Consider the following 22,468-nt stretch of genomic DNA (forward strand, 5'->3'; position numbering starts at 1 on the left):
AGATGATTACTCTCATTTCATGTGGGAAGCCTCCCCAGTGCAGCAGCCAGTGAGGTGGTGGAGGAGGTGAGGACAGGAGCAGTTGGAGTTCCATCTGTGCTTAACAGTCCTTTACTGTGATGAGGGCTCCCCTGGCCATGCTCTGTGGATTGGCTCAGCCATTCATCAACCTCTGCATGGGCTTCTTTGTTTAGGAGCAAAATAAAAGCTCACCGGATTTCCTAATTTCTATAATTTGTTATTTGTTTTTAAAATTGTGTTTATCGAAACTAGAAGTCTGGCCCATTCACACTAGGAAATCAATGCATCAGCTCTCTTAATTAGAGAGAAGAATTCTTTCAGTTTTTAGCAGAAGCAGAAAACTCTTGAAGTGCCACACTTTCATGAACTCTATGACCTTTGCCTAAGTCATTAGGTTCCCACCATTTCTACCCATGTACCCTTACGATGGTTGTATATCATTTGAAATGTTCCTTTTATTTCAGTGCAAGGTGTTCTGTGTAAGGCCCTTCTTAGTTCACAAATACCCCATGGAAGGAACATGTTGATGCTGTTCTTTAATGGTCCTAAGTGTCCATGATGAGATTCCAAAGCCTTGTGGATTCAATGACCTCATAAACCTCATAGAGACCTGTTTCTCTTCCACTTTTTGATGTTTTATATTACTAAATAATACCTCTCTCATCTCTAAGCATTTTCTGTGATATAGAAAATCAGAGTATAGATGCCTAAATTCCCAACTTAAAAGCCTCATCATGTGGTGAATTTTAACTATATCATCATGCTGTGATGTGTCTGTCTAGAATTTTGTCTTGTGCAGTTGCTCAAGACTGAGTGTAGCTATATTTCCTATTGGAATAAACCAACTCATATAGTACCTGGTAGGGGCTCACAAGCTCTTTTTGAGAAGGAACTATGTTAGTGTGAGGTAGTGCTGGGAGTGCGCCTTGAGGAGAGGTTTGCTGTATCCCATGCTTGTAGATTCAAAAGAGGAGCAGAAGAGAACCTAGGGAGAACCTTGCTACCCAGTGGAAATCCCAGAAAGTTGCACAGAGCACACTTAGAGATGGAAGTCATCATCCCTATCTATATCAGTGGGTTAAGCAAACGTAACTATTGCCCAGACTGACCTCAAACTCTTGCAAATCAAGCAGTCCTCCTGGCTCAGTTGGAATAGCTGGGACCATGGGCACATGGCATCATGCTTGGCATGTCCTGTCTTTGAACATAAACTTATTTATTGAATGAATGGGACGTGCAGTGTCCATCCACTAATCCATAATACAGGCTGCTTTGCACCCTTCTTTAGTTCCTGTCCATTTAGGTCATCCATGGTATTTATCTTTTGTACTTTGAGATCTGAAAAATAGAATCTCTGAAGACCCTCAGAATATTTGATATGGATTTCTTCATATTGCTTTTTATTTTAGTTATTATTTTAATGACACATTAACTTGCACATATTTATGGGGTACAGTTTGATGTTTCAAATCATATACACATTGTATAATGTTCAAATCAGCATAAGCATATCTTTCTCTTCAAATATTTGTCATTTATTTGTTCTGAAGACATTTAAAATCTTCCAGCTTTTAATACAAGTGCAGTACATTATCGTGATCTACATTCACCCTATTGTGCAGTGGAACACCAGAATTTATTTTTTCTATCACTCTTGATGGCTAACTTTTGTTCACCCCTCTCTTCTCCCCAGTCTCTGTTAACCACCATTCTAGTCTCAGTTTCTATGAAATCAACTTTTTAAAACTCCATGTGAGTGAGATCACGTGGTACCATTTGTTTGTTTTAGCAAGTATCCAGAAGAAAGTCCCATGGAGATGAGGCACCCCAAGGCAAACTGTTCCTAAGTCTCACTTTGGGTAGGTGATCTACACAGAGTAGACTGGGCAGTGTGCAGAAATCAGTCATCCTTCCCACACTATGGAGCTGTGAGGAAGACCTGTTATCCCTTCCATACTTTGTGCACAGACAGTCGAATCTGTGTTTGAAACAATTGCTTACTTTAGCCTTTCTAGGGAGTCATATGATCACTGGATCACATGATGGCCTTTAGTATCATATAGTTTATAAACAGTGTTAGTTTAGGCATTATGCCAGCTTTGGCTGGGTATATGTAACCCCAAACAAACAGTTTAATTATACATTTGGAGTTTGGCCTAAGTACATTAAAAATTTTAAAACTCTTCTTAAAACAGGAAAATTAGTACATATATATGGCTGGATTATCACTGGGAGGCTGGAAACCTTTGATATCGATGCTGAGTACATTGACAGGTAAGCATGTGTTTGTATGTTTGCTTCTGTGTTCACCAAATTATGTGTTTGCTGGACGGCTTGCTGGGGCCAGCTTCCATGATGCAATACATTTTAAGCTGCAGGCACAGAATCAACTATGTTTCTCTTTGCAGTTTATGTTCCCTGATGAGCTGGGCTTCAGCTTTTATTTTGTTAATGTGATTGTGTCTGGACAACAAGCTGATCCATTTATTTACTGACAACTAATCACTCTAGGCTTTGTGTGAATTGTACGGTAATTGCATCTGTAGATTTTTCTTTTAGGTTCTACCCTTCTTCCCCTTGCTGCTCAGGCTAAAGTAAATTCTTTGTAAAATGATATGTAAACCTCAAGCCCCTTATAGTGTTCTTGTCCAGTTGTCGTCTATTTGTGGAGTTAGAAATTCTGTTAGTGGGTCGGAGAAGAACACAGGCTCAGGTACTAATGATCATTGAGCTTTCAGTATTTTCTAGGAGTGATTAAAATGTCAACACAACTTTCTTCATTGGAGTCTTGTTATGTAGAAAATTTTACTATTGAATCATCCATGGCAGGAAGAGAGGAGAATAAGATGGAAGATATTGAAATTGGGGAGCTTGTGGGAAACTAAGAAAACTGTCATCATTCAGCAAATGAAACATTATAGGAAGGATTTATAAAGTAGAAGAAGCCTAATCTCACTATTTACAAAGCTGCGCAGAGGTTACACACGGTGTCTGAATTTTCTTTCATCCCTGGATGGGTTAGAGTCGGTCTCCTCTCTTCTCCATGGCTTTGATGCTGAACTACATTTCGGGAATTAAGTAATGATCAGCTTGTCTCCAAAGGAAATTACTCTTTCTGTTGGGGATAGACATCCTAAGTACTTTCCTGACACTATACTATATTCACTGTCTGGTTGGATCTTAGGCTTGGCCAGTGATCTGGCCTTATAGAGGTGGAATGAGGCACAAATTTCACAGTTCCTCTATGAGGACCCAATACAGTCAATGTGACGATGAAGACTTTTTTGGGGGACAGGTGCTCCCTTGGCAGTGTGAATGCAGTGCTGGCCGTGAGTGTCCTCTTGGGCTGAGAATTTGGTTTAATGTCCTTTAAGGGCCCAGCTTCAGCCCCTGCCATTGTGCTGCATAAATCCAGAAGAAAATGTTCACAACTGCATTTCCTCTGACCTTTGGCACGGGTGTTTACTGGAAATATTTCATGATCGTCTCCTATGCTTTATTTCCTTTTTGCTATCCAGCCCATTGGTCTTGGAGGCTCAAGGAGAAAAATGGATCACTCCCTGTTCTCTTATAAACAGGCAGACGGGAAGCCAGTGAGTATCTTTCCCTTTTTGCCAATGTATATGTTTTGGGTTCTTTCACATGAATATAACACACACGCGCACACACATATACGCACTTGCATGCACACATACACACACTTTCTGAAAATTTAAATCACTCATAACTGTTAACTGCCTTATCTTTAAAATTAGTGGAAAAGACACAGGAATTTATTCAAAATTTGAAATGAAGTAGAATCTGCAAGTGGTATCTTTGTTGAAAGCCAATCTCTAATATTGATTAAAGACCTCTTTAGGCCAAGACTTGCTCTAATGCTTTATATTGAGGTTGTTCAACAATTTTTTGAATATGTATGGTTATTAGCCTTTTTACAGATGAAGAAACTCAGGCACACAGAAGTTTAAGAAACTTGCTCAAGATCTCACAGAGAGGAAGCCACAGAGCTGGGACTGGAACCTGTCTGACTAACCAACCTCTAGAGCTTATGCTCCTAACTACTATATTAGAACTAGCCAAAGAAAAAAATGACTGATGAGTGTCTAAATGCTCCAGTTCATATAACCAACAGCTTTCTGGGTTTTTACCTCACTCTGGACTAGGTGGATTAATCTTGCTTTGAGGGCATTACAAGAATTACATTTTATGGCTTAGCATTTTTAGGACTAGTGTTAAATAGAGCCAGATTCTATAACATAGTTTTTCCCAGTACCTTTAATGTGTTTGCCCACATTAAAGGTCTGTGTTTGGGGTTCATACATTTTGCTTGGTATGGATTATGCTATTCTTCTCATGTAATAGATTTTGGAAAGAGAGGGCCAAATGGCAGTTAGGAGCAAGTTGCATTTTGTCCCTCACACAGTGTTTGACTGGTAACATATGTATTGATAACTCTCGTTAGCATCACCCCCAAATTGCCTCGATGAGCTCATTCTACTTTAGTACCTATCAATTTTCTCTGGCTACCTCACCTCTTATGTTATGTCTTCCTTTCCTGATTAAAGAGCCAGAGCTCTGCGCTGAGCTGTTTGATAGTTCTAACCTCTGTGTGTTTTCCCCTTAGCTACCCTCTTCAGGAAGACCATGGCCTTGGGACTCTGACGTGCCGTGTGGAAGGCAATTACATAGGTCTGGTGGAGAAGTAAAATAATTTTAAAGTTTTACTCATTTCTTTCTCTGTATACAGGGAAAAAGAATGACTTTAAGAATTAGTTCTCAGGAGAATAGTAATAATGATGAGAACTATTTGTTGAGAAAACTCTAACCAACATTGTACATAGCACTCTATATAAACTAATTCAATCCCCACAATAACTAATGAGGTTGGTGGCACTCTTTTCATTTCAACAGTGAGAAAATCTGATCTGGTAACAAGTGGCTCAGGGCTTAAATCATGCTCAGTCTAAATCCATGCCTGGGCTCTTATATACTGTGAAGTACTGCATTTGTTCTTGCACTGTTGGAATTCCCCATTGCCAATGGTGCTAAACCTATGAGGTGATTCTTTTGAGCACCACTGAAGAAATGATAGGTGTAGATGGCACCATGATGGTATTGGGGCCTTTGGGTATGTGGTAGGAGCAGCCTGGCCCAGAAGAGTTGTGAAGATTTCTGTATTAATATCTTCTTCTTTATGTTTCAGGCTCTCAGAATATTAGTTTCTCAGTATTTAACAAAGGAAAGTAAGTATCTAGGAGTAGGCAAACTTGCTTTCATCCTATGGGATCTACCTCTTTCACCTTGCTGTCTCTAACATTTATAATAGATAATCCAACCATCCACCAGTGTATTTTCTTGACTTGGGTAAACATGATTGTGTCTTGTAGGCATTGTAAGTTTTTCAGTGTAGTGATGATATAGAATTCTGGGAGTTACCTCCTAAGTAATCTCAAAGTTCTGTAAATCAAAACTGTGACATATGTCTTATGTGACATACTATTTCATGGAGAATATTGTAACATTCTGGGAAGTGCTTTATTCAGCATAGAAAGGGTCCAAGTTTCAACATGCTTTGGTGAGATAAATTAGGATTGTGGACTTCTGTGTGTCTTTACTCCATTTTGTATCACCATATAATTTTCTGGGTATATTATACTTGAAAGTACAATCTCTAACCAATACTAGTTTTATTGTACTGAGAGTGGCACTTTGTGTATAGCTGTACAGTCCAAACTACAGAATTTTGTTTTCTTTCTCTCTTCCTCTCAAGAATAAAACTAATGTCTAACATCTACTGCAGGTAATTTTAGTACAAGGGCTTTTCTTTTTTTTCTTCATTTTTCATTTATCCTTCCATTTAAGGCTGTGACATCCTATGAAGTAGCTGTTATTTCCAAACAATAATTTTCTATATCAGAAAACATACCCTGTCCCACTGATATTGCTCTATGGTTACTAAAGACTGCTGATATCCCAACAGTTCTGAAGGTCACTAGAGGTTTGTTCATCATCTTCCTCTCTGTAACCAATTTTAAAAATGCAGTCTCAGATGGTGTTGTCTTAAAAATCACACTTTGTCTTTTGAAGGTCAATGGTAAACAAAAGTGCATGGCTGATCAGCGCTAAACAGGACCTTTTCCTGTACCAGACACATTCAGGTACTATTTCCCTTCATTCTAGACACTGTGGCCCTACCCCTGTGCTTCACTCAGCAATGGATTCTTCTTTCCTCTGGCAATTTATCCTTGGCCATTAACATGTGCAGCTGCCCCCATCAGCATGGGCGGCACTGTGATGTTGGTTGAGATTAAAGAGCTTCTATCAGTTTAGCTTTAGTTCTTATATACTGCTTATTGATGCTCTGAAAAATGCATTATTAAAGTAATTTCATCATTGTGAGGCCATTCTATATAAATTTAGATAATACAGATCAGCTACTTCACATGGATTCTTAACATAATCAAGATGCAAGACAAATTTGTGATCTATGAGACTGCGACTAGTGTGACACTGTGTATAGTTTTAAAAGTTTTATTTATATTTTGTGATATTGGGGAATGAACACTGAGTTACATCCCCAGCATGTTTGTTTGTTGGTTTGTTTGTTTAGCAACATGGTGTAGCTTGTTAAATTGCCTTGGCTGGGCTTAAACTTATGAGATTCTCCACTTCCCAAATGCTAGGATTACAGGAGAGAAACACTGCTCCCACCTCGTTTTGTAGTAAACTTTTAATTTTATAAATTGTTACTGTGTCGTCTTAGCTGTGTTGTCTTAACACAATAGTTGTTTATTATTATCAAGTATTAGGTATTGTACGTAATTCTACATGCTATATTTTTGTATGACTGGAACTGGTGTGTTTGTTTACACCAGCCTACTCACAATCATGTAAACAGTGCAATCCACTATAAATGTGTTGTCCTTAGAGCAGCTACAATACGAGTAGGGAGTAAATAGTTTTCAGCTTCATTATGATTTTATTTGGTTACTGTTGTTGACTGATGCAGTTTTGAGGTGCATGATTATATACTAAAAGAAGCATGTTCCTAGACTTCTGTACAAGGCCTAGGGATATATACTGAGTGAAAGGGGAGTCATACCTTGTCCTATGTTCCAAAAAATGGAGAAGAGGTAGCACATATAAATCTAAGGCACATCTTTCCAGTTACCCTAGTGCTGCATCTCTGAGCACTATTCAATCATTTCTGACTCGCTGATACTAAGGCTAAGCTATTTTGTTGCTGTCTTATAAGTAAGCACTCATACTTAAAAACCAGTGCTAAAATTTGGAAACAAAGCTGTGACCCCAGTGCAGAAGCACAAAGTTGGTTACTAAAGAAGAGTATCTAGATTCTAGATTTTGGTGCACTCATAATGACATTGAAGGCATGTCAATGAGGTGTGCTCAGATTCCACAAGCAATCAGAATGTAGCTTAGCTGAAAAAGCAAGATGTTCCATACCTCATGGAAAACGACATTCACTCTAGATCACCGTGCTGAATTTTGACCCTTGCCTCTCTTTGCTTGATACATTCTCTTTAATTTTGCTGAACCAAAGCAGTAGAATAATATTGCTGTGAACCCCTCCTTTTCTTACTATACGACCTCCTTGAAGACAGGAACTATTTTGTATTCATCTTTTTATTCCTGATACCCCAGAGTAGGTTTTCTGTGAATGTTGAAAAATATTATAAAATATCTACTGTTCTTTTGAAAGTTGAAGAATGCCCTACACTGTTTTAGTCTATGATCTGTATAATTCTGAACAGATAGTGAAAAAATGTGATAGTCAGGCATGGGAGTGTGTGCCTATAAATCCAACTATTCTGGAGGCTGAAGCAGGAGGGTCACAAGTTCAAGATCAGCTTGGGCTACATAGATAGGGAGACAACATCTGAAAAAAATGTTAATTTTCGCATAACTTAATGCAGAAAATTCCAATGTCAGTATAAAAAATGATAAAAGTGAGTTAAAAGAGATTGTTATTATTGGTAGTAAATTTTGATACTTTCCTTTTTCTGTACATGTTTGAAGTACATCCAGTCACTCTCACATATTGGTACTTGCTCCATATATTCGGACTTGTGTTATGGGCAAAAGCACTGGAGAGTATCCTCATAAAATTCATTTTTTTTGATAGGGATAAACAGTGGTTGTTGTATTACACATTGTTATCTTCAGCAAAGTTGCTCAGATTACCAGATGTAGGAATGCAAGATTGATCAAACCATTAAAGAGAATAAAGAATAATAAAAAAAACCCATTAGAAACAATGCAGAGCTTCACTAAACAAGATGGCAGGAATTCAACAATGGTTGTTATATTCCATATAGAAAGGGAAAGAAATTGCTTAAAGGGAAGGAACAACTGGGATGAGGGAAAGGAGAAAAGAAAGAAAGAAGGGAGGATAGCTGGGATATCTGTACTGTTAATGTCTATTGGTTTATTGAAAGGAATAGTTAATGCTTGAATTTTTTTGGACAAATTTTGCATGCTTCTATCTGGTAATCTGAACAACTAATTTAAAATTCACTTTTGCAGTGGTAATCATTCGTGACTAGCCCTTCTTTTGGCTTGCCACAGTTCATCTGAGAGCACAAGTCCTCTTGTCCCTAGGGAGAATGGCCCTTCAACCTGTCCAAGTTTGATCATGGGAGAGGGAAGGGTGAGAGAAAGGGAAGTTCTTGGGGCCGTGTGGCATGCTGCTAACAGTCTAGGGCAGCGCTGTAGCTCAGGTCTATAACACCCTTGTGGAGGATTCAAACAACCGGAAGCAGCAGGGAGGAGCTGGGGAGAGGTGCCAGGGAGTGGGGCCTAGACACAGGGCGGTGTGGTGGAAACTGGGAACTGCATTTCTTTGCTTGGAGCAAATGCCATATTCCTATGAGAGCACTGAAGCCTGGCCCAGGGTCCAAGGCTGATTCCTCCACATTGTGAAGCATCCTCTTCCCTGCCTTGTAAATAAAGTCCTTATGCTCAAGACACAGGTTTCTAAGAAAGCGTCATGGCCCATAGGGGCTTTTACTCAGTGAGTGACTCTGTGTCCCTTTCCTTTCAAATACTGATTTATGGTCTTTTTCTTATTATGCATCCTTTTTAAGATGACTATTACTGGAAAAAAGTTCCAACTGTTGCTGGACGTAGAAAGTTAAAGTGAGAAATAAATTATAATAGCTTCTATTATTACCTTAATATCTGGGTCATATGCTGATCTATATTTGGAAGCTAACTTTAAAACAAAATTCTTGCAGAAGTACTATCTGTGTTTCCGGAAACCGGGAGCCTTGGAGGAAGAACGCACATCACAATTACAGGAGACTTCTTTGACGGCTCTGCCCGGGTTACCATTGCAGGTAGCTGTTGAAATGACTGGAAATAGTTCACAGTCTTAAACGCTGTAGCACTCTGTGCATCTCTCAAGCCTGGAGGCTGCGAGGGGAAGCATTTATTCCTTTCCATTATTTCGTGTCCCTGAGGTCTTTGCCTGTGTGTTTGAGGCCAGGTGGAGTTTTGGTCCTGTCGCTCTGCAGGTGTGTTGCAGGGACAGGATGTCCCACAGACACGCTCACAGTGCAGTTTCCTCATCTTGAGGATGAAGGAAAAGCCTCTTCACAAAGGTCTATATCTATAAAAAGCAACCTCTCTCCTTCCCTTCTCTTCTTAGCTGGAGTGAGGGGCATTCACTCTGCAAATTCTTCTGAAATGCCCCGGGGCCAACTCTTATAGTACCATCTAGAACCTTTCCTTCTGCCAGGTGGATGCTCCTCTGGTTGGTGGCACACAGCAGGGGGCGCATGGCCTAACAGGTCACCCTCACCCTGCTCAGCCGAGCGGCTCAGCACATCGCCGCGAGCCTGACTACCATGAACCGCCCCATGTGCGACTGCTCTCTGTTCCCCCTTTCCCGGCTTCTTTCAGTTGGGTAATGACTCTTGCTCTTCTAGCCACTCCAGCCCTTGCCTTAGAAAAGGGCCCCCTTGACTTCATTCTGTTCTGCCATCACATTGCTCCCTGTGCATCTAGATCTGTCTGTACACTGAGAAATCTAAAAAAAATTCTCCTTAGGCATTCCGTGCGATATTGGCCACGTGTCTCCCAGGAAGATTGAGTGCACCTCCAGGGCTCCAGGAAAAGGTGCGAGGCTCACTGCTCCTCAGGCAGGTAAGGAAGTCAGCAGGGCTGCTCAGGGAACTTGCTCAGTCCTGAGAGTCTGGGAGTAGACACAAATGTGCTTGGATTCTGTCTCAGTTGTTTGGTTCACTCAGGGAACCCTGGGTCTGTAACGCCACTGTCAAAGCTTTCCTATCCGGGGTGTTCGCTCAGACGCATAGCCGCTCTGCACTCGGTCCCCGTCAGGTGTGTGGCCAGAGATAATACACCCTCAGTCCTGGGGTATTATCTCTACTTGTTATTTGCCCCATTTTGATGCAGGAGAAAATGAATACACAGGAGCATTAGGCAATTTGTTCATAGTTACACGTCTAGCAAGGGCAGACCTGGAGTCTGAACCTATAGTGATGTGAATCCAGAGATTTTTACCTTCAACCCAAATCATGGTCCAATACTGATTGGACCTGTGCCTTTGGCCTCAGGGTTGGGTTTATATAAAGTACAAATTGATAAGTACAGCATCATTTAAAAAGTCACATGATAGCTGCATGACACAATAAAGTCTGTGTGCAGATCTATAGCTTGAGACTATGGTACTTAAAAAGGCTTAAGGGTTGCCAGATTCTGGGGAAATGATTTTATGGAATAAAATTCCTAGGCTGAACTTGACCTTAAAGATGCTGACATGCACTTGAGGCTCTGGGGCACACAGGCAGGTCTTGCTGCAGGCTTACCCAGTCCTCATCAACTGAAGCATGCATTTCTCTGTAACATTTTCTGCAAGTCTCCCATTATAAAAGGCTTCCTGACCTTTGATCCTCTAAGAGTCTTTCCCCTACTATTTCTCAAGACCCTCTTTTCAAGAGGCTGAATTCTACCCAAGGACTATTTCTGCTTTCTGGATGTTTGTAATGTCTGAGTATCTCATGTGACTTCTCCATATGGGCTTGTAGATTGTACCTGCTCATCTTTCACTCTGTAATTTGAAATAGAGTAGTCCCCTAGTTTGGAGAGGAGTGCTTCTGGTGGGTATGAGATACACATATCTTACAGGCAACCGAGGGCTGCTTTTTGAAGTTGGAGATGCTGCTGAGGGCTTGGAACTGACTGAAGCCAACCCTGGGTACAGGAGGCAGATTGTGCCTAATGCCAGTTCTCCATTTGGATTTTGGTCAAAGCAAGGACAGCTTTTCAGGTATGTCATAGGAAAAAAGCAGTTCACATCAGAAGCGTGTTCAGGAACTCAGGTGAAGCTGGGGTGCAGATGAGGAAGGCAGTGAGATTTCCAGGGGAGACCTTATTACTCCAACCAAGTCCACAACAGAGCTGGAGGTGTTTCCAACATCGTTGGTCATGCTAGCAACTTGTAGACCATTTGTAGACCATTTCTCATCGAACTATTGCTCAGTGTATAAAATTTATATTCTTTACAACTCTGTTTACAATCTGACCTGGAAATGATTGCAAGTTGCAGCGTTGAGCTGAGCAGGCCAGAGACTTGGTAGGCAGCGGGTAAAACTCACTGTCAGTATGTAGTTGAGGTGAAACTAACTTCTGGCTGAAGCGAAAGAAAGATGCAAGAACTTGCTATGGGGTCTCTGAGGAAACAATGGTTCTGCTGGAACAATCGTCCCCTAAAGAAGGTTGACCCATCTGCAGTGTACAGGTGGAGGCTCTCTTGTGGGCTGAGATGTGGTTTTCTGTAGTAGCAATTCCTTGTGATTATGATTTTCCTGGATAGTTTTGTTTTGATTCTTTCTAATTTCTTCAGTGCCAACATGTATAGCTTCCTAAGTGATCTTCAATGTACAGAAAATGTGAGACTTGTTCAGACCCTGCTTCCTTAGTACTCCCAGTGTACATCTGAAGGGATGGATCCTCTACAGGGTGATGAATCTCCTCCCCCTTTAACTCTTCCTCAGAGGGCTGGAGGTGACTTCAGAGTGTGAATTTCAGCCAGTCTGAACATTTCCTCCTCCAGGGAAGGTACCATAGGTAACAATTCAATTGTGGAGTGCAAGGAGGGAAGGTAACCAGGGAAGAGAAGGGTACCTTCTGAGCTTCACTGGCTAGGTACTGAACAACAATTGATGAATTAGAAGTGGTACTCACTTGGAGGTCCACTGCAGTGTGAAATATGAACATGCCTGTGGTTTCTGAGGATCATTAACAAGGATTAGAGAAAAAATTTTCAACCATATTTAGTACATAAAGGAGGGAGTCAGATCACCTCAAAAGGCAGCAGGACCATTTGCATGTGCATGGTAGGACTCGTAGGGGTTTTCCCTTTCGCTGCCATTTTGAGGAGCTACAAATCAGATGGTATCTCATTTTTCATTCTTTCATTCATCTTTTTTGAAAATCTAAACATTTTAAATAAAAATTGGGGTATTTGTTTACTGAATGATAAATTAATATATATATATATTTTTTTTGTTGTTGTTTTTTTGTTTTTTGTTTTTCTCCGGTACCGGGAACCGAACTCACGACCTTGCGCTTGCCAGGCAGGCGCTTTTTGCCGCTGAGCTAAATCCCCAGCCCCAATAAGTTAATATATTGACAGACTTCAAAATGTTATTTTTGGAAGGCAGCTGTGCTCACCACTATATAATCAACACCACAAGGTTATTTTTGAAATCATTTTCATATATAAAACTTTCTCTAAAGATAAAAATGCATACCTTAAAGCAAAACTTAGAAACCTCTTTATATTGATGTTCCAAGGATTAAAAAAAGAAAGTATTTTTATATTTATTTAGGTAATTTGATCATTTTTAAAACCATCTCTCTAATATTGTTACTAGAATTTATCTTAAGCCTGTAAAAGAAGGTTTTATTTTATTTTATTTTATTTTTTCCGGTACTGGGAACCGAACTCATGACCTTGCGCTGTGCCTCTGAGCTAAATCCCCAGCCCCAAGAAGATTTTGTAACATTGTCTGCAATGTTCTTCAGAGTTGCATTTTATGGCTTTTAACTTGAGACTGTCAACAGCTTAACTGACTATTCTGTAGGGACAATAATGATTTCTAATTGGGAAAATATTCTGCAGATATTGAAGCATCTGGTAAGTTCAGAGCTGGTTCTGGTCGTTGGTTCTTCATAATAAGAATACTTGACAGTGACTGAGCTACTGTGATGGTCCATGCCTGCGCTGGCTGGGGCAGGTGCTGTGGTTAGCTGAACCTCAGTACGGCATATGCTGTGGCCGCAGTGGATTTGTGGCTGTGGGAAGGCAGATGATGAGACTGCAGGATGTCGCACTGTGGCTCACTCTAGAATGTTCTGGACGAGCGTGTGTGTAAGAGTCAAGGTTTTCCTCTGTCATTACCATAAAGAATAGCAAAGTGTCAGGGCAACCAGTAGTTGCTTTGGGCATTCATGACTTGGTTATGCTTTCTTGACTATGTTCTTTTGCTTTACAGAGCACGACTCAGTGGGTTCTTTGTGGCTCCAGAGACAAATAATTACACATTCTGGATCCAGGCAGACAGCCCAGCTTCCCTGCATTTCAGTCATTCGGAGGAACTGAGGACCAAGGTGCTCACCTTCCTTTGCTTTTCTTTATCTTTATTCTCAGTCTTGTGCCCTTGACTAAAGGAAGCATTAAACTAAAGCCCTCATGTCCTATAGACAGTTTTAACATGCCATGAAGTGACCAGGGGCTTTACATTTTGAAAAAAATTTGACTGAATCATAATGCTATATACTACTGACTGAGCCTTTACTTTAAACCAGGCATTATGTTTTGGTCTTCAGTGTATCTCTATGAAAATATATATTTATCTCTGCTTTTGCATATCAGGCAATTGGGGCTTCGAAGGATTGTATGGCCAATCCAGGACCAGACGGGTAAAAATAAGAGGCAGGATTCAAATTCAGGTTTCTGCCTCCAAACCTGGTGCCTTTGCTGCTGCATTTGGGCAGAGATGTGGCTCACCTCATGCAGAAATCTCACCATCAACTTTGAAGGTTAAGAAGAGACGCCTCTATCAGGCAGCCAAAGTTCACTTGTGCCTTTGACAAAGAACCGCAGCATTTTAATAATATTCTTTGAAACTGATTTGGTAGTTGGTTAGAAAAATGTAATGGCTTTTTATGTAGTGAAGTCATTCTAGGTTTCTCAAGGGCTTAATGTTAGTTTTTCACAACACTAGGGTATTAGGGTGGCTGTTCCCGCTCTAACAGTAGCCCATGTAGCTTCATTGGAATACTGTTCAAGTGAGAAAGAGAGAGAGAAAGAGAGACAGAGATGGAGACAGAGAAGCATAAAAACACCAAGGGCCAAAGTAACAGTTAACTTTTTGGAAAAGGCTGACTGGTTGAAACACCTCAATGTTGGTGGCTTTGTAAGGCTCACTGTTTGAGGGAAAAATGCCCAAGCTTCATGGTGTTGATCTTGATATACTTACTGGGCGTAGGCGGAAGTGGCCTCCATTCGAGTTGGCACTGCTGACTGGTTTGACTCCTGGGAGCAGAATGGGACCTGGACCGATGAAGGGACTTGGCAACAGAAGAGTCCCAAACTGGAGCTGTTGGGCGGAGCCAGGTACTACCTGGAGGCCGAGCATCGTGGGATAGCCCCCAGCAGCGGAATGAGGATTGGCGTCCAGATCCACAACACCTGGCTGAATCCTGATGTGGTCACCACTTACCTCCGAGAGAAGCACCAGATCAGTGTCAGAGCCCAGAGACTTCCAGAAATACAGGTTTGCCTCCCTTCCCAGTCCTGTGGAGTTGAACTCTGGAGACGGGAAAGGGTCCTTCTTTGCTCATGGAAGGACCGCTTGTTGACAGCCAGTGGACCTGAGTTGTAATTATAACTCTGCAGACAAATATAGAGGATATCTATGCATTTGGACTGTATTGTTCAGATTACCTCACTCACTGACTTAGTTTTAGGAATTTATAAGTCAGTCTTTTTTTTTTTTAACTTTTTGTCCAGAGTACAGTTAAGGTCCTTCAAAACACACACACACATACACACACACACACACACACACACACACACGTGCACACACATCATAGCTTTTTAACTGATTCAATCCCTAGTGCCCTACGTGATGTTTCCTAAGTCTAATTTGTAATGAGCTTTATATGTGCCCCACATTTTCACTGAGAATTTCGTTGTAGTTCTTGTTCACTTTTTGATGTACAATATGAACTCTGTCTTCTAAAGACTCCCATCTAACAGTAACCTGTATATGAATAACCACAGAACAGAGCAGAAAACAACAAGTGATTTAATAAATGAAAAGCTGCAGGGAGCTCACTCCAGGGAACGTGTCCTCCAGAGAATGCGTTGGCAGCAAAAGACTGCACAGGAGCCAGGACAGCATGCAGGCCGCCACCTCCAGGCCACTGCTGAAAGTATTTGCTGAGGGACTGAACATGTGGCAAACTTAAGGGACACAAAGGGGCCAAAGGGACACAAAGGGCCAAAGTAACTGAGTTAACACAAAAAGGAGTGAGGCAATTCATTCCACAGTCTTCATTAAGTGATGGTGCTGCATTCTTTCTAGATGGCAGTGCATTTAGAGAACTGAAATGATAATAGCAATGCCGCCCAAGCTGAGCTGAGGAGGTCGGTTTTGTGCTCCTAACCTGACTCTTGGGTTTCACTGTTCCCTGTCAGTCTTGTCTCTTTTGACTTCACAGATGCTGAACGTATCAGGCAGGGGAGACTTTTTCCTTACTTGGGACAACATCTCCAGCCAGCCAATTCCTGCAAACGCCACGGCCCACCAGGTAGGATCCTGCTTCAAATAAGGACGGCTGTCGGGGGAGAACTAGGGCTGGTCCTTGTGTCAACGGTGTGAGCTTGTGGTATCATGTTTCCTTTTAAACAGATTCAAGCCACCATTGAAGAGTTACTTGCAGTAAAATGCAAGCTGGAACCGCTGTCAGCTAACACCCTGCTTCGACTTGGATTTGAACAAGGTGTTAATGTTGTGTTTTCACTTTCTGTAAAGTAGGTGCAATCCTCGTTCCCCTCTAAGGTGCTCACAGAGTCAAAGAAAAATTTGAAAATGGGTTTTAGACGGTGAGTGGTTAAGGCAGTTGCTCCATGCTTGGGAGGGAGGTGCTTGGTGCAGTGACTCAGGAAAGGTGAGCCGGTCCTCAGGAGCCACCAGGGACTTAAAGCATGGCCCAGAAGTTCCCACACTGCACAGGGTGTGAGGGTGCAGATGGTGGTGAAATACAACAACTATAAAATCTTGCTTAACTCAATATGTATCTAAAGGAATTGTTGCCTAAGAAAGTCCTGCAAATTTTTAAAATGTGAAGGTGTTTTTAAAACTATACTAAAGTAAACTAAATTCCAGTGGATACTGTCTGTCTTTTTGCTTCTCAGTTGGTGTTGGTATCGTGGTACACACGGAAAATGGTCATACATATCTCACGTTTGTGGTCAGACACAGGGTTCCTCATAGCTGGAGCCTTCAGACTGAGGGATGCTGGCCCTTCAAACCCTCCTCAGCTCTCCCGAGGACTGAAGGACCAAGATCCTAGTGAATGCACACCCACTCCCTGTGAATACACCGAGAGGCTGTGCTTAGTTTAACACCCACGTTTGTCTTCCTGTTTTACCAAACTACACCCAGGTCTGGAAGGCGCCAGCTCCGATGGGGACCTCACCAGTGGGACAGAGCCCTTCTGTGGCAGAGTCAGCCTCCGTCGGCCTCGACAGCTCGACCTGATCCCCGCTGCTGCTCAGAAGGGCTATCGGCTGGATCAGTACCCGCATGTAAGTGTAGTTCTCAGGCTTCCAGCCAGGTGTGTGGGAGGGGTGAGTGTCTCCGGGTTGGAGACCAAAAAAACAGAAGCACACAGGAGAGATTGCTGTGATTTGCGCAATGCCTTTTTTTTTTTTTTTTTTCCCGGTACCGGGAATCGAACCCATGACGTTGTACTTGCCCGGCAGGCGCTGTGCTACTGAACTAAGTCCTCAGCCCCTGCCCAATGCCTTTGGGACTAAGGTTCTAGGTATTTTTAACTGCTGTTTCAGGTATGAATAGATGCATCTTGCCAACAATATAGAGCTGCTACCTGGAAATGCCTTTGCACTGGCTTTAATGATAAAGGCTATGGAAATTATTATGTGGTTAGCATTTTGTTTGATCTCTATGTATAAGTGCAGACTAGCATACTAGCATTCTAGCATTCAGCAATGAATCCTGACCCTTCACCTTCTGTGTCCTCAATGACTTAGTTAAGTAAACCTTGCCTTAGTTTATTCAAGTGTAACATGGGTAATTATTTGGTCAAGCTCTCAGGTCTGTAATGAAGATTAAATGAGACCTGTTTGGTAAAGTGCTTCCACAGGGCAAGGGCTGGGTGGAGCTTGGGTCCTGTTATTATGGCTAATGTTATTGATAGATTGAAAGACACACTTCCTGAATACCTCTTATACCCTTTGCTTTAGTAGATCTGCTATCCTTCATAAAAGAGATACCGCTCATTGTCTTTTGTGATCTAGAGTGAGCCGTTCGGGGGTGGTAGAGCCCATGGTAGCAGTTGCAGGTCTTTTCCTGATAGAGCAATAATGGAAGTTGGGAATAAGAGGTTCTGGTCTGGGGCCTCACCCATCTCCAGCCTCTTCTCCACTGGAGAGTTTCCCATGGGGGAAGTGGCTTTGTCCTTTTGGGAGAGAGTTGGAAGTACATGAAAATATACTTGATTGTGACAACTGGGAAACTGTTATTGGCATCTACTGTAGTGGGTAGAGGCCAGAGATGCTAGTAAAGCTCCTATAGCAGCAGGACGACCCACAACAAATTACCCAGTGTTGATTGTGCCCATGTTGAAAACTCTTGATCTCTTGTCTCCTGTCGAGTGACTTTGTACTTGACTTAGAAGGCAAAGATGCTGGGTTGTTTAAAAAAAAGGCTCAAGGAGGGTGAGCGGCTTGCTCAAGTCTGCACAGGTTAAGGAGGGCCTTTCTATTTGAGATACTCTAAGATCCTCACAGCCAATCACTAATACTCTAAGATCCTCGCAGCCAGTCACAGAATTAAGGATGTATAAACTCTGCTGTATTACTTTTTTTTGGCCTTAGAAAAGGCATTTATTATGTGTTCCCCAAGCTTTATTGAAGTAAGCAATAATTTGCTCTAAATTATCTCTAGCTGGATGGGTAAGTTCTAGGAAGGCAGGCTCTGGCCTCTTTCGTTGTGTGTAGCTGGGTCTGCAGCTGCGGAGCACTCACTGTGCATTGTTTAAAAGGCTGATCTTTGCCCTGATGGAACTGAGGGACTTGTTTGGTGTCCATAGCTGTGCATGGCATACAAAGGCCACAGGAACATGACCCTGAGGATGACTGTGTCCTTCATAATCGGCTTTCGAAACATCACCAAGAACAGCACCTGTGACTGGAGTCTCACGGGCACCAGCCCCGAGAGGTAGCTCTGCCACAGGAGGTGGGACGGGGATTCTGCCTGCGAGGGGAGGTGGGATTGACTGTCATATGGAGAGTGGTCCATTCAGTCTCATGTTTGAGACTCAGCCGGCCTGGGGTTTTGAGCTTATTCTGTTTGACAAAGTATTTTGACGCCATAGCAGGTAGCTGATAAGGACACAACAGTTCTGAGCAGGACTCTGACATTTCTCGTGGGCGCAGAATCACAGAATATCGTATCTGGAAGAACTTATGGGACATTCCTTGACACATGAGGAAAACTGGGGCCCAAGAATTCATCTATATGCAGCTGGCTTGTGACTGTAGAATAAAATTAAGGCATGATGATCCCTGATTCAGGGTACTTTCCACATATTTCTTCCGGTTTGTGGAAGTGATTTTAACCTAAATGAGTCAGTGATGTGCAGGAGTGTTGATCTTCCCTATGGTTAGAACCTGATATTTATTCTACTTTAGATGCACAATTAAATTGTAATTTTAAAATGCTGCCGACACAGCTGCGAATGAATGAATGATTTAAAATGTGACGCACCCGTGTTACAGCCAAAGCCGAGTGCACCTTGGGTGGGGTGTCCAAACCTGGGGCACCTGGGCGGTGTGGGTGCGGGGCTCGCAGTCCCTCTCCTGGCTGCAGAGTCCCGGGGAGAGGCCTGCAGGTCTTACCTTGGGCTCCTCCGCCCTGCGCTGTTTGCAGCTGGCAGTTCGCCTGCACCGACCTTCGGGACGTGTGTCCGCGTCACCCCGGGGATCTCCAGCTGCCTCCGGCCAACGCCCCCGTGCTGGTTCGTCACATCGCCCTCCTCTCTCTGGCCCGAGAGACAGGCCTGCTTTACGTGGACGAAATTATTATTGCAGACACAAACCTCACAGGTGATCAGCATATCTGCTGTCTTCCAAGGGCTTGTCTTCAGCTTCCGGGTAAAGATGGCTGCTCTTTTAACGAGGAGAGGACGGGTGATTTTCCACCTTGCCCGCCTCTGTTCTGTGAGCAAATGGAGTTAAAATTCCTTCATCTCCCTGGCTAATCCCTCACTTTCATCTATTTACTTCATCATTTTCTCTTCCTTCTTGTGCTTGTGCTCTTATTCCAACTTTTCCACCTCCTAGTAGGGAAGCTTTGCTCTCCTCACCTGTAAAATGGGTACAATACTGGTTCTGCCTCATTAAATTACTATGAAGATTAACCAAAGTTTAATAGAAAGCACTCACTATAGGTCTGGACCATGGTGAATGCTTGAAAAAAGTAAGCAGTTGTTAGTAGCATTGTTAGGCCAGCAGGATTTCTCCGTCTTTTCTCAAGTTAATATATGTCATACTAAGTGCTGGAAAGAACACAGCAACATTTAGAGAGAAAGCCGCACTGCAGCGGGGACATAACTTTCTGAGAGAACATCTCTGTCTTTCTCTTTGTTCATCTAGACTCTCACAGTCATTGCTCAGAGCGCAGGCCTGGCCCTCTGTACCAGGGACTTTCCTGTGCTCACTTCTGGGCGCAGAGCCCTCACCTCAGCCCTGACCTCAGGCTCTCACCCTGTCTGGACAGCCCTCCGCCACCCCCAGGGACAGCGTGCACCAGGGCCCTCCCGGGACCGCACGTGTATGATGTGTACCGCGCGCTCCGAAAGGGCCGCTGGCTCGCAGGGCCATGGGCTTCCTGCGGTTGCCTCTTTCCTTTTGTGTCAAATCCTTCATGACTTCAGAGCTCGGCTTTCCTCTACTTCACGGCTTCTCTCTCTCCCAGCAGAAGAAGCGGACAAAGTCACTCACGTTTTAACTTTAAAAAGTGTGCAACTTTTGAGCCTTTTGCCTAAAAATGTCAAGTGTGAGGATGAGGGAGCTCGCGGTGGTGGCAGCAAGATTCTCTGTCAGCCCGGGATTGCATCATCTTGGACGCTCATTCTAATTCTTCCTCTTATCTGTGTCATGTTTTGGGGGGCACCCAGGATCGCTGATTGTCGGCAGTCTGCGTTGTGGCACACTTAGCAAAGAGCACCGTTTCAGTGGCGTGCTGGGACACCCACCTGAGTTTGCTGGCTCTAAGGCAGTTGGGTTGGGGGGCTGTGGTGATCCTAAGTGCCGCCCAGATTCTGAGAAGGCGGAAGGGTCAGTAATCGATACTTCACACGCTTGAAGGCGCTGCTCGGAAGGCTTTCGCTGGATAGCAGATACTGCTTCACTTTTTCATCTGTCTCCCTTAACCACCTTCCTGTCTGTCCACACCCTTGAAACTAAGAGTCCAGAACACACTCTCCTTGCCCCTGCCTCTTCGCCCCCGAATGCTCTGAGGGTCTGGAACCATCCCGGAGTGAGTGAGGAGGGGCCCTGGCGCGTGAGGGGGGGCTCGGAGAGAAGAGTGGGGTGGCTTGGGTGAGGCGGTTTTCTTACCACTTTGTCACGTTTCTCTATGGGGAGTGAGCGCGCATTCGTGCATGCTCACACACACACACACACACACACACACACACACACACAGTGCTGGGGTGGAAAACCAGGGCCTCGAACCTGCCAGGTGAGTGCTCTACCTGCCTACAGCCTCAGCCCGGCAGCTTTGTTCTGAGGACTAGCTCCTGGAAATGTAAACTCTGCATAGTGAGGCTCAATATTCCTGATTAATTGTGTGCCATTTATCTGAACAGTTTAATACTTTGTTATATTCTCTCACCTAATGTCCACTGTGAAAGTTCTTTTTAGTCTTTAACCCAGCGACAGCTCTCGTTTGTTTTATCATTTAGTTCTCAGAAGCCTGTGAGAGAGCCTGTGTCCTCCTATGGCCACTCTGTGCATGAGGAAACCAAGGCTGAGAGGAGTTTCTTCTTGCCCTTCGCTTTTTCCTTTTTTTCCGCCCAACGCACAAAGCTGGGATGTGGCGGGGGTCAGCACCTAGGCGTCACTGACGCTCCAGCAGGGCCTTCAAGGACTCCCTAGCCCGCTGAGCAAATCGTCACTTACTGAGCACCTACTCTCTGCCCAGTGTTGTTTTAATTATTGGGCGTGCCAGGATGAATAAGACCAAGATGTCCTTGAACTCTTTATAGTCGGAGCTGCACTAAATCATGAGAAAGAAGCTTTCTTTTTACCTCTAATGCCTTTAGAGGGCGAAGGGATATTAAAAAATATCGCACTAATCCTTTTTAGTTCTCAGACCCACTAAGCTTCGTGCCATGGAGACAGCTGTCAGTCATGTATGTCATGATCTACAAGTTACAGATGAGAAATGGAGTCCAGGGGGCGTATGTTGATTAGCTGAGTGGGTACCCAGCACAAGCAGGGAATCAGGATTTGAACAGTGGTGTCTCTGAAAGCTGGACCTTGTCCTGTGCAATCAGCCCTTTGTGTAAACACACGAGCACCCTGGTTTGCGCCTTGTCCGTTGGGTGCTCCCAAGGAAGAGCACCTGTACATCCCTAGTGCTGTCAGGGGTTGCGGGAAGGAGAGGAGGAACTGGGGCCACCTACACTGTGGTGGGTACCTGCGGAGGGATACCTCCAGGGGCACACTTGGTGACATTTGGCTTACTGAACTTTGCTGTGGAATTGATCTTCATCTCCTTAAACTATGACCTTGCATTGTCTTTTTGGTGCTAAATCAAATGATGTGTCACCTCCCTGCTGTCCTTTTGCTTTATATATCAGCAAAGGGTAGAAATCTAGGCTTTGGGTGCACGTTTTCCATCTTGAATAACTTGATACCAACTGGATCCTTGGTCTCTAGTTTCCCAGGATCATTCTGCAACAGCTCGCCCCGGCGGAAATCTGGTGGAATCCATCTCTGTGGTGGGATCCCATCCAGTCTACAACGTAACCGCCTGGGTGACAGGATGCGGCACGGAGCTCCCACTCATTGCTGCGTGGTAAGGAGTGGATTTGTACCTTGTTCCTCCTCAGGACTTCTGGCTGACTGTGGGGGACACAGAGG

The 22,468-nt window shown here is 43.4% G+C and overlaps 1 protein-coding gene across 1 annotated transcript in view; it reads left to right on the forward strand.

The window, feature by feature from the left end:
* Nucleotides 1-22,468, forward strand: part of Pkhd1 (polycystic kidney and hepatic disease 1 (autosomal recessive)) — a gene marked incomplete in the record, with an annotated part of 446,270 nt that overhangs the window by 11,611 nt on the left and 412,191 nt on the right. The window contains 16 exon segments of the mRNA XM_013510899.1: nt 2,217-2,295; nt 3,540-3,614; nt 4,646-4,710; nt 5,225-5,264; nt 6,109-6,179; nt 9,276-9,377; nt 10,090-10,185; nt 11,188-11,329; nt 13,560-13,674; nt 14,556-14,843; nt 15,793-15,882; nt 15,984-16,074; nt 16,740-16,882; nt 18,409-18,536; nt 19,248-19,423; nt 22,265-22,403. Coding sequence (XP_013366353.1) covers nt 2,217-2,295; nt 3,540-3,614; nt 4,646-4,710; nt 5,225-5,264; nt 6,109-6,179; nt 9,276-9,377; nt 10,090-10,185; nt 11,188-11,329; nt 13,560-13,674; nt 14,556-14,843; nt 15,793-15,882; nt 15,984-16,074; nt 16,740-16,882; nt 18,409-18,536; nt 19,248-19,423; nt 22,265-22,403 — 1,840 coding nt within the window.

The sequence above is a fragment of the Chinchilla lanigera genome, unplaced genomic scaffold, assembly GCF_000276665.1.
Source record: "Chinchilla lanigera isolate Chin_1 unplaced genomic scaffold, ChiLan1.0 scaffold00010, whole genome shotgun sequence".
Taxonomy (NCBI): Eukaryota; Metazoa; Chordata; class Mammalia; order Rodentia; family Chinchillidae; genus Chinchilla; species Chinchilla lanigera.